The sequence below is a fragment of the Sceloporus undulatus genome, chromosome 2, assembly GCF_019175285.1.
Source record: "Sceloporus undulatus isolate JIND9_A2432 ecotype Alabama chromosome 2, SceUnd_v1.1, whole genome shotgun sequence".
NCBI classification, from domain to species: Eukaryota; Metazoa; Chordata; class Lepidosauria; order Squamata; family Phrynosomatidae; genus Sceloporus; species Sceloporus undulatus.
Genome location: NC_056523.1, coordinates 165,362,264 through 165,374,957, shown reverse-complemented (window position 1 = coordinate 165,374,957; position 12,694 = coordinate 165,362,264). Strand labels below are relative to the sequence as shown.

The 12,694-nt window shown below is 43.9% G+C and overlaps 1 protein-coding gene across 1 annotated transcript in view; it reads right to left on the bottom strand.

The window, feature by feature from the left end:
• The window catches only part of CA10 (carbonic anhydrase 10), a 432,159-nt gene that overhangs the window by 28,071 nt on the left and 391,394 nt on the right, over positions 1-12,694 (bottom strand). Inside the window, exon 7 of the mRNA XM_042447577.1 lies at positions 6,464-6,536. Coding sequence (XP_042303511.1) covers positions 6,464-6,536 — 73 coding nt within the window. The remainder of the gene's footprint in view (positions 1-6,463; positions 6,537-12,694) is intronic.

Genomic DNA, 12,694 nt, shown 5'->3' with positions numbered 1-12,694 from the left:
GCTCTTTCAGGACTGGGCCTTGACTCAGCAGGCGCTGTTTCATCCAGCACAGTTGCCTTGCCTGCCTGAGGTATAAGGCTGGGACTTCTACAGGAGACTCACCAGACCACATCCCGATTTATTTTGCTACCTGTCCTTTTTTGTTTGTTTTTCTTTTCCTGTTCCTGTCAATTCAATAGGAAGCATGTTTTTTTCCTGAGGGAGGAAGGGATATACAGAGTCAGGGAGCAGCCATTGGAGTCATTCAAGGCAGAGGTAGATACGGAGAGAGGAGACAATTAAAACACCAAGGAAGAGGGGAGCTCAAGAGGGTGCTTGTGGTCCCCAAGGTGTCTCCCAATCTAAATAGTCTGTATAGCCTTGATGACAGTCTCCCTGGGTTGAAGCTACTGCGCTCAATGCCAGGTCAGTGAATGGTAAAACAGCTGCCATTCAGGATCTGATCCTGGAAGAACAAGCTGACCTAGCATCTATAACAGAGACCTGGTTAGATGAGGATGGAGGAGTTAATCTGTGGCGGGTTATAGACCGCCCATTTGGGGTGGGCTGCACCCGCCCCTTTCCCCGGTGTATCGGGGCCTCAGCTGCTAGAACGGCAGCCGCTGAGGCCCCGATCCGCCGCTTTTCAGGCTGCGGGGAAGCAGCAAAATGCCGCTTCCCCACAGCCTGAAAAGGGGTGTCCCTGGGGCTTCAAGCCCCAAGGACACCCTGCGGCGGTGGGGAGAAGGAGAAAGGGGCCGCTTGGCCCCTTTCTCCATTGCTTCACTGGGCGCAGCCGTCTGAAGGCTGCGCCCAGCGAAGCAAAGCGCCGCTGCAAACCAGGAAGGAGCTCCGAAACGGAGCTCCTTCCTGTTCTGCGGAAAGGGCGCCCTAGGCGCCCTGGCGTGGACTGACGATGTCATGTCCGCGCCGCCCTGTGTACAGGCGGTGCGGTCGTGACGTCATCATGGCGGCCCCCTTGTGGAAGGGGAGCCGCCATTTTGTACGGACTCAGTCTGTACTAGGGTTAGGGGGGTGCGGAAGCACTGCACCTTCCTAACCCTAGTATGGACTGAGTCCGTACTTTAATGGCGGTTTGTAACCCGCCTATCTCAGCTTTACCCACCTGGTTTCTCTGTGCAACATCAGGCGAGATCTGGAGGGCAAGGAGGTTGGAGTTACAGTTGTATATCGTGATTCCATCCCCCTGATCAGATGCCCCCTCACACAATCTATGGGTTTTGAATGTGTTTATTTAAAACTGGGTAGCTGAGACAGAATAGGGATTCTGTTGGTGTACCGCCCACCCCGCTGCACAACAGTCTCCCTTCCTGAACTGACCGGAGTGGTCTCGGGGTTGGTATTGGAATCTCCACGTCTATTAGTGCTAGGGGACTTCAACATCCATGCTGGGACTTCCCTTTCAGGAGTGGCTCAGGACTTCATGGACTCCATGACAACCATGGGTCTATCTCAAGTAGTATCTGACCCTACTCATGCTGCTGGGCACACCCTGGACCTTGTTTTTTATGCTGGGTGGGATGATGATGATCTTGGTGTGGTGGAACTCTCCACAGTTCCATTATCATGGACAGATCATTATCTGGTCAGGTTTAGACTTACTGGGACTCAGAACCTCTCCAGGGGTAGGGGACCAATTAGGATGGTCCGCCCCAGGAGGCTGATGGATCCAGATGGATTCCTGAGGGCTCTTGGGGAGTTTCCTATCACCTTGGCAGGCGATTCTGTTGAAACCCTAGCCAGCCTTTAGAATGGGGAAATGGCCAGAGCGGTGAACACAATTGCTCCTGAGCATCGCCTCTCACGGAGTGGAGCCAAACCAGCCCCCTGGTTCTCTGGGGATTTGATGTTGATGAAGCGAATGAGAAGGAGACTAGAGTGACGTTGGCGAAAGACTCGGAGTGAATCTGATCGAATACGGGCTAGATCCTATTTGAAAGCCTACTCTTTGGCAACGCGGGCAGCAAAGAAATTATTTTTTGCTACCAGCATTGCATCTGCAAGGAGCCGGTCAGCAGAGCTGTTCCGAGTGGTCAAGGGTCTTTTACACACTCACCCTCTAGTAGAAAATGCAGACCACTCAAAGGCTCTCTGTGAAGAATTTGCTCATCATTTTGCAGATAAAATCACTCAGATTTGGTCCAAATTGGATGCTACAATTAATACAATGTCAGTGGATGTTACCTTGGCTCCTACTGGTCCAGTGTTAATGGATACTTTTCAACTTGTGCAGCCTGATGATGTGGACAGAATCCTTGGAAAGATAAGAGCCACCACATGTGTCTTGGACCCTTGTCCTTCTTGGCTTATTAAACAGGCCAGAGGGGGACTGACTGAGTGGGTAAAGGAAGTAATCAATGCCTCCCTACAACAAGGCAGAATTCCATCCTGCCTAAAGGAGGCTGTTGTGAGGCCTCTGTTAAAAAAGTCATCATTGGATCCCACAATAATGAATAACTATCGGCCAGTGTCTAACCTACCATTTCTGGGCAAGGTTCTGGAACATGTGGTGGCTTCCCAACTCCAGGGGTTTCTGGACGAAACAGATTATCTAGATCCATTTCAATCTGGTTTCAGACCTGGTTATGGAACAGAGACAGCCTTGATCGCCTTGGTGGATGACCTACGCAGGGAACTGGACAGAGGGAGTGTGTCCCTGTTGGTTCTTCTGGACCTCACAGCAGCTTTTGATACCATCGATCATGGTATCCTTCTAGACCGCCTCTCTGGGATGGGGCTTGGAGGTACTGTTCTACAGTGGCTCCGTTCCTTCCTGGAGGGGCGAACTCAGAAGGTGGTACTGGGGGACTCCTGTTCGACCCCTTGGCCATTGACCTGTGGGGTCCCTCAAGGTTCTGTGTTGTCCCCTATGCTGTTTAACATATACATGAAACCGCTGGGAGAGGTTGTCCGGAATTTTGGGGTGCAATGTCATCAATATGCAGATGACACTCAACTCTACTACTCCTTCCCACTTCAATCCAAGGAGGCAGTCCTGGTTCTAAACCAGTGCCTGTCTTCAGTAATGGACTGGATGAGAGCAAACAATTTGAAACTTAATCCAGATAAGACAGAGGTGCTCCTGGTCAGTCGGAAGGCAGATCAGGGAATAGGGATCCAGCCTGTGTTAGATGGGGTCACACTCCCCCTGAAGACACAAGTTCGCAGTTTGGGGGTAATCTTGGACTCAGCTTTAAACTTGGAGGCCCAGGTCTCTGCTGTGGCCAGGAGTGCTTTCGCACATTTAAAACTTGTGCGCCAATTGCGCCTGTTCCTTGAGAAGCCAGATCTGGCCATGGTGGTACATGCCTTGGTTACATCCCGTTTGGACTACTGTAATGGGCTCTACATAGGACTGCCTTTGAAAAGTGTTCGGAAAATTCAACTGGTTCAAAGAGCTGCTGCCAGGCTGTTAACAGGCGCCGATTACAGAGCCCATACAACTCCCCGGTTGAAACAGCTTCATTGGCTGCCAGTTCGTTCCCGGGCACAATTCAAGGTACTGGTTATATCCTACAAAGCCCTGCATGGCTCAGGTCCACATTATTTGGCAGACCGTTTCTCCTGGTATGAATCTGCCCAGACTCTGAGATCCTCTGGAGAAGCCCTTCTCTCCATCCCAACACCTTCACAAACACGTTTGGTGGGGACACGAGAGAGGGCCTTCTCAGCAGCTGTCCCTAGACTCTGGAACTCCCTGCCCGGGGAGATAAGAACAGCTCCCTCCTTGATGGCTTTCCGACGGCAGGTGAAGACCTACCTGTTCAAACAGGCATTTAAGGAATCACTGTAAGAACAGGCAGGAATGTTGGACTAGTTTAATCATTCTGTTTAATGCATGTCATTTATCTATTTATTTTTAAAATGTTTTAATTGTACTTTTTGTTTGTTTGTTTGTTTGTTTTTTAATTGCTGTGAAGCCGCTCTGAGTCCCAGTCCTGGGAAAAGAGTGGGATATAAATAAATAAATAAATAAATAAATAAATTTCTGGAGACAACATGTTTTTGAGAGGTCGATGAGGTCAGGTTCCAAGGAAAAAGGAATGTTTCCTTGAAGCATATGTACATCCATGTAAACAGAACCATCAAATCTAAATGCTCCTTCCTTCCTCCATGTAATCTACATTTCCTTCCAAAACCTGAAATAAAGGATCTCTTCATATCCAGAGCAGTAAGCCAATTTCTCTCTGCCTACCCTGTACTGTGTCCCCATCCAAACTTCCCCATCCATCCATCTCAGGAATATCCAGATACAACCAATATTAAACCACCAACTGTCTGGAATCCCATTGTCAATTCCTGCAGTGAGTCATTCAGCCTTTGTTACCTGGCTAGATAGCCCATCATGTAGTGCTAGTTTGGTTTCAAAATCTAACTTTTGTGCACACAGCTGACACACAGCCACCATAGACTTCTGCACTCTGTGTGTGTTCTAAGTCACTCAGATCTCCCAGTCAGAGCCCCTCCACCTTTCTATGGTCTTCTCACGGCCTTCTCATCTCATTGCAAATCCCTAAAAACTCTGCTATACTCTTTCTGTATTTCCATTTGGTTAGTTCTGTATGCTGTGTTTGTCTGAATGGCTATCTTGTGTGTGTGATTGCATTCTGTATTTTTCTAAATAAAACTTGTAATTAACCCCAAACCTGGAATCCTCCATAGTTAGTGCTGGTATACACTGGTGCAAATGGTCCAAAAGTTACCAAAGCCTCTTGCAAAAGCTAATTTCCACCAACATTTGAAGTAACACTGATAGTTGGTGAGAACCACCACCCCTACCTTTGGTTCTTTGAATAACAGTGGCATCATTGCTGGAAGCAAAGTAGACCTCTGGAAGGCCTCCCTCTAAAGGGATCCATGAAGATTCAAGACCCTGATCAATGGGTCATGTCTAGTAACACCTCTGCAAAGGATCCATGTAAGCATAATGGCATGTTCTTGATTACCAAAGCTTGGTCTGAAATTAGATCTGAGCCAAGATGTATTTGACACTTAGGCACAAAATACATGCTGATTCTGATTTCTATTTCTTATACACAAAAGAAAAAAAAAAATTCAAGGTGTTTCCAAACAAAACACACAAAACTATATTGTCACATAAATACAAGTATGACACAAACCATATACAGTAGGTGCTTGGTATATTCTGGGGTTTGATTCCAGAATCCTCCATGGATACCAAAATCCATGGATGCTCAAGTTCCATTATACACAATGGCATAATAAACTGGTGTCCCTTATATAAAATGGCAAAATGAAGGTTTGGTTTTGGGATTTTTTAGGATGAATATTTTCAAGCCATGGATAGTTGAATCTGTAGATACAAAGGGATGACTGTATACTGAATAAAGAAATGCTTTTGAGAAAGCCTGAGGGCAAACATGGGTTCACAGGAATTTACACCTGGAATTTGCATTAGCTAACCAGAATGATTGTGTGTGTACTTAAATGGGGGCACTTTAGACCAGTAGCATCACTGGGTGTGTGCATGCAGACTGCACTGGGTGACACCCCAGAAGGGGCATGACATCCGGTCAGCCCCCCTTGAACTACCCCTCAGCACCATCTGTGCATGCTGCTCCATGCACATGCATGTGTGCAGTACAATGTGAATGCCACCCTAACCCTTGCATGCTGTTCCAGTGCTTGTATGCATGTGATGATACACCTCCCCTCGTGCACTGCTCTTGTTTGTGTGTGGTGAGCTCTGGCCTGCATGGGCGCTTCTCCACCCCCACGTGCACTCCTGTGTGCCCCACGCACTCCCATGCAGTCTATGCGGCCAGAAACCCCACTGGAAGTCCCATTCCCAGAAGTCCCCCCCCCTGCACTCGGTGACACCATTTTTATCATGATATCATTTTTATAGTGATATCTTCTATTTTACTTTAATTGTTGGTATAATTATTGTTAACCACTTTTAAGAGTTTAGGCTAAAATATATTGTATTAATATGAAAAATAATTAGATAAAAATAAAACACATGCTTTCATTGATTTCCTCCCACCTCAAAACATCTGGAAACCACTGAATTTATAATAATAATAATAATAATAATAATAATAACAACAACAACAACATTTATTTGTATCCCGCCCCTCTGAGAACAATTGGAGCGGCTAACAAAGTAAAAAATACAAAACATATAAAATCCCTGGTACCCTCCCCTCCTTAAAAAAGTATTAAATTCAATGCAATATTTAAAAAGCAGAACAAAAAACAACAACAAACAAATAAACATACAAGTTAAAAACTGACCAGTAGGTCAACAACCTTCTTATGAACTCTTATGAACTCTTTCTTATTGGATGACTCAATATACCTATGTACAGGGGACAAGCTTCTACACAGTTTTATGACTCGTACTTACAGCATAGCAAGCATTCTTTGTGAGGTATACCAACTGAATAAGGTTCTCATGACACTTTTATAGCAATTTTTATGTGGAATTTAGAAAACTTACTTTTATACGTTATTCTTGTAATGGTATCTCTGTTAAGCATACGATTTAAAAATGGATTTGATGATTCGGATACCTGTGAGGGAAAGAATTCACTGTTAAAAACTATTCACCACAAACATCTTATTTTGGGAACATAGGCCTGTTAACAGACTGCCAAAATAAAGAGTCCGGAGGTTGTGCCAAAGCCACACTCCATTCCTAAGCACTGGAGTGCAGCTTTGGTGCAGCTTCCAGATTCATAGGACCCATGCATCATTTAAACAGTGTACCTCCAAAGAGACCCGAAGCAGCTTTATTTTGGCAGTCTGTAACAGGCCATAGTCTGTTTGTTCTAGGGTGGAAGGGAAAGTGGGGGGAGGGGAGAGAATAAAGGTACAACAGCATAATTAGCATATATTACAGCTCTGGGAAAGAGAACTGCACTCCAGTCAAATTTCTGCCAGTGTGTTTCATTCAGGATCTTACATTTCAATACAAAACAAAAAGAAACCAACCAAAGTCTTGGAGCTTTAGGTTACAGTCTGTATGATCATCTTGTTGTCCTATTGTTCTGTTGTATACAATGGCTGAGATCCTAGATCACTCAGTCTGTGCATGTTTTATGTATTTCTAGCTATCAGGAAGACCCAAGCAGGAGTCACATAAGTAAAAGAAAGGAACTTTGGCCCGATAGGGACTGGTGCTGACCTGGGGCCGATTTTAGGGCTCGGGATAGTGGAGCATCCACATGCTCCCGAGCCCTACTGCACCATAATGGCTTGTCCCCCCATCCACATGAGGGCCGTCATGATGTCGTACACATGGCACTATGTCCAAATGGTGTGGAGCTGCGAGGATGTCATCTTTGTGCATGAGGGCACCAATGATGCCTGGTGCGCGCCATAAAAAGAACCTCCTGGAGGCCAGTTTGGTTGCTGCGGCCTCTGTGCAGGGCAGAAATGAGCGGCGTCTCAGCGCTTCTTTCTCTCCATCTGTATCCCCCTTTATTTAAACAAGTCTGCAGTCAACAGTCTCTTTCTGTCCAGCTCAGTCTCCCTACTGATGTGTGCTGTCACTTTCTGGTAGCTGTTTCCTCCTGTTTGTGGATATCTTTTTCTGCCTGATGTTTTAACCTTCCTGCTAAGTTCCACATATATTGATATATGTTCCCTTTTAAAATTTTAACAAAATAAATTATTTTAAACTCTTAAAAGTCATAATGTTTCATTCTAGAGCAAGTTTAAAGTAATTTATGTGAAATCACCTTTTAGGTGATGGGCTTTCTGCATGAATTGGCCTGCTGGCAAGAAGCCGCAGCGGACAAACAGTGCGGCTTACCGCCGGTGGGAAAAGAACCCGCAAAAAGTGGGTTCTTTCTATGCCACGGCTGCAGCATAACCAGTACGCTACTGCTGCACTGGTTATGCAAGCGCCGCACGGTGCCATGCGGATGCAGTGTGGTGGTTGCTCAACAATGGTGGTGCCCATGTAAACAGGCTGCCGCCATTGTTACGCCCTAGTCACGTGCAAGGGTTGCAGGGCATGTGGGTGTTCTGCCCCCAGACAACCCTAGCACGTGACGAGGGCATCACGTAAGGCCAGTATCTACCGGGCCTTAATCTGCTTTGCCACAGGTGTTCTATTTTCCTGGGGATTTATTAAGCCCTGTGGCATCCATACCAGACTTAGATGAATGTGACTTTGGTAATCTCTCATTCACTTGTGCTGGAGAATCTGGTGACCCTCTGGCTTGTGGGTCAGCTGCTGTACTAGCATCCTTTCCTGGCTCCTCTAGTAGCCTTGGTTCTCTCTGTTCAGTTGGTTCCGATACTGCTAAAGGTTGATAGCTGCTCTGTAAATGCCTTTGATTCCGCCTCAAAACTTATTCCTGCTGAGCAACTACCTCACATGATCGTGAACGCCTTTGAAATTCAGCTCTTTCCCACTCCTTAGTGTGTTCTTCTCTTGCTCATCTACATGTATTTTGGGCACATCTGTAGCTAATTTGTTATAATAGTTTGCCTGTCTTGATTTTGGTTCTGCTAGCTCAGCTCACCTGGGTGAAATGAATGGTCTTTTATTGGTAACAGGGTCTTTCTCCTTCAGCTCATCAATCTCTGGACTCCTATCCCAACCTTGTGAAGAGATATTGCTGTAATTCACAAAAGCTAGATAGGCAACAGTCCCTGCTTTCTTGGCTTTGGTCAAAATTCTCATAGCTTTTTTGGCAACTGATTTAACTTTCCCATTACTTTGATGGGTGGGAAAGATGCCTTATAATCAAATTCCCACTGGTACTGGAATGTTCTGAATTATTTTGACACAAATTGTGGTCTGTTATCAGATAATACAGTATCTCCTATTCCATAGCTGTCTAAATGTGTATTTAGGAGCTTTCCTATGAATGTCTCAGATCTAGAGTCTGTCAATGGACCTATCTCCCAAAAATTGTAATAGTAGTCTATTCTTATGATATACAGTAGTATTTCCCTTTCCATGTGACCAAATCTACTCCCACTTTTCCCAGGATCCTCTTGGCACCTCATGTGGCTGTACCTTTTTTTGTCTTTCTCCATATTAATTGTAGATACTTTATTACTTTGTTCCATATATGTGTGCATATTTCTCACCCCTTTCTCTTATCAGATAATAATTGAGAGAATGAGGGGCTGGGTGGTAAAAAAAAAAAAGAATTTGTAAAAAGGAGCTCCTATGTTGATGGCATTTTTAACTGAAGTATGCCTATATCTCCTTTCCCCATGATTAGCATGCTATCAGCAGTGATTTTTAGGCCTGGAACATTCTTTAGCTCCTGATTAAATCTCTGTTGCAAAATTTGTGGGATAAGATTGAAGCCCATTGGCATTCCCAGCCAGTGATACTTGCCAAAAGGAGTTGCAAAGGTGGTCTGCTAGCTTGATTCTGTGTCCATCCATATGTGACAGAATCCATTCTTGCTTCAAATATGGAGAAAACCTTAGCTTGGGATAGCTCACACACTACATCTTCAGTGGCTAGGAGAGGGTAATGGCTAATGTGCTGTGTTTGATGAGTTAGGATCAATATATATGCACAACTTTCCTGAAAGTTTACAGATGACAACTAGGCTGCTGATCCATGCTGTACTATTATCTACAGGCACAACTGTGTCTTTTGCTTGTAGACTGGTTCTGATAATGCTAAAGGAACCCCTTCTCTGGGATTCTTCACTGGTTCCACAGTGATATCTATCTCAAGTTTTAGATTACCTTAAAGGTGTCCCTTCTCCTGAAAAAATCTCTAAATTCTTTCAGTATCTTCTCAGTTATCCATGCAGTTAGGTGGCTCTATTCACTTGTCTGTAATGCATACACTGTATTTTTATGTTGTGCTTGAATTAACACCATAGCGTGCACTGCTTTACTCCCTAGGAGTGGTTGCAGCCCCATTAACAATTCATCCCTCTTTGCAGTAACAAAGTCTAAGCAGTGTAGTATACTGTCTTTGGGATGCAAATCTTAAGTCTACATTTGCCAATTGGTTTCAATATACTCTTGTTGTATGTAATAAGCACCTGGCAACATGGTTCAATGTCTGAGTTTTCGTTAACCAGCGTCTCTGGCAAGACATTGCAGTTTGCCCTACAATGCAGCTGAAAGTGAGTTGGGTTGTTGTCCAACAGCATATATACAAAAATGTGGCAAAGTAGGTATTACTGGCAGCAGTTTTTCCCATTACATAAACATAATGATTTGGCAATCCCAAAGTCAGGATCAGGACACCCTTTCAATGTCCAGATTCATCACTGTCCCCCTCTACAACTTTTACTGTCTGTTTCTGGGTTTTCTACACACTCCTACACTGGAAATGTTTTGCACAGCTGTCCATAAACTGGGCATCTTATCTTTCTTTTTACATGTTGTTTCCCACAACATTGGCATTGTATCTTGGTTGTTTATTTACATATGCATGCTCTCCTTATGGCAATGCCTTGAGTATTGGACAGTCTGCACCTGAAGCTATTGCTCACAATCTGATTCGTTTGTTAGAAAGTTCTGTTGGCCTGCTCTTTATCAGGCAACGATCTACTGTTAAATTTGTTTCTTGCAGCAGTCACTCTTGGGGATGCTCATCCCTTGTTTCACATACTATTTTATCTCCGGTAAGAGACTCTGTAATCACCCCAAAAGTTGCTGTTAGAGCCCTTAATGCTGTAAATTAGGAATCTAAATCTTCTTCATCACTCTGCAGTATACAGTATTCATACAGTGCCTTGAATAACTCCTCCAGGTTACATCCACAGCCCAAATCAAGAGAGATGCATACATCTCTCCCTTTTTCTCCTAACACGTAATATAACAGCATTACCCTTTCTTTTTCTCCTACCAAGGCAAGTTTAGATAAGAATCCACACTCTTCTTTCCAGTGGTTCTATGACTGAACAAGACTACTACAGTGAAATTCAGCAGTGTTGGAGGTTTTAAGCCTCTATCCATGGTGCAAAGGCCCATGCTTCTTGTTTTCTCTTTCTCTGTTGCACTGCTTCAGGTGCCACCATGTTTCATGTAGTTCTAGTTATCAGTAAGATGTTGTATAACAAAAATCAAGGAACTTTATTTAAACAAGTCTGCAGCTAACTCCTAATAGCTCTGTCTTTCTATTGGTGTGTGCTGAGTCACATTCTGGAAGCTGTTCCCCTACCCTTCTGTATCACTAGCTGTCTCTTCCTGCTTGCTGTCTTAACCTGTCTGCTTAGATCCACGTATATTGATACAGTGCAGTTCCATGTTCTCTCCCTCCCCTGGCGGCTGTCAGACTCTAGGGAGTGGAAGGAGGAGGCAATTCAGATAAGGAAGAAGCAGCTGGCCTTGGCTCAGGTAAGACATTGTGGGTAAGACATTGCCTCCCTTCACTTCCCACCAATAGACATCAACAGTGGTTCCTTTTGGGACTCAACAGCTACTGTGGGGGAAGTTTTGGATGGGGCTCAAAAGCGATAGTCCTGTATGCCCTACCCAAAAAACAAAACAAAAACAAAAACAACAAAAAAAAAAAGGCAGACACATGTGCAAACAACATTTATATGGAATGCTAGCCACATAACAGGATACTATCCACTGGGTGCTAATTGATTAGTATGTTCATATACGCTCCATGATCTAACATCTGTTGTGTAGTGTTAGGACGCATTCATAGAAGTTATGAATGGGTGTTCTGTAATTTAGGGCATATTGAATATGCACATCCAAGATAAATTAAACTACTCTCACGCAGACATGTATTCCAAGATCATGTTTGCAGTGGTATTTTCCTATGAACTGGATACTCATTCAATGCTCATCTCACTATGGAAATCACCCCATACTGCATCCTTCTCTGTGTTAGATGACAAAGTGAATGCTTTGCATGGAGAAAGCTCCTGATTCATTCTACAGTTTGCTTAGTGTCACATCTGAACTAGAATTTCTGGCTTGTTCCTCTTCTAACAAGCTAGAATTGTAAACCAGTGTTTTCTATTGGCTTACAATTCTGGTTTGTTAGGACAGCGATGTGGATGGATTGAGTCTTTCTGGTTTCTTTGAAGAAAGTTGGAGGAGTGTGTATCATATTTTCAAGCCTCTAGAAAAGTGTTCACATGCACATGTCACACTTGTTTTTTCACTTAAGCACAACAAAGGTAGAGTAGTATCACTCCTCCTGCATTCTTTTACACTCAAAATGTAGAAAAAAGCAACTGCAATTTCTTGGAGTTAAAGTGCTATTTTTTTTAAAAAAAAAGATGAAACAATAACAGTATATGGACTTGCATTCTTATTTTGATTCTAGATTCTGTGTTTGCAATATTCTGACTTTGAAAATGATTTGTTCTTTGCCAATCTATCAATCTTTCCCCCCCTTTCTTTCTCTACGATTACTTTTTAAATTGTATTCTCCTCAGGTCTCTGTCTCTACTTATATCAATGCTTGGTTAAATTTTCATGTTGTGGTCATGATTCAAGGAACACACTGCATGACTGGAACCTGACTATAAATTTTATATAGGAATTTATTAGCACTTGACATTTTGACTCTTGGGTTTGGAGTACATGAGAAAGCAATAAGCCATACGTTCGAGGAATCGTTCAGTACAAAATTGCATCTTGCACAAAGATAGTCTTCAAAATTCATGGAGCAGCAATTCCTGACTACCATCTTCCATCACTCTCGACTCTTCTTGCTCCTTGTTTTGTTTTATTTTTTTGGCAGAAACATATTACAGCTATTGGCAGAAGA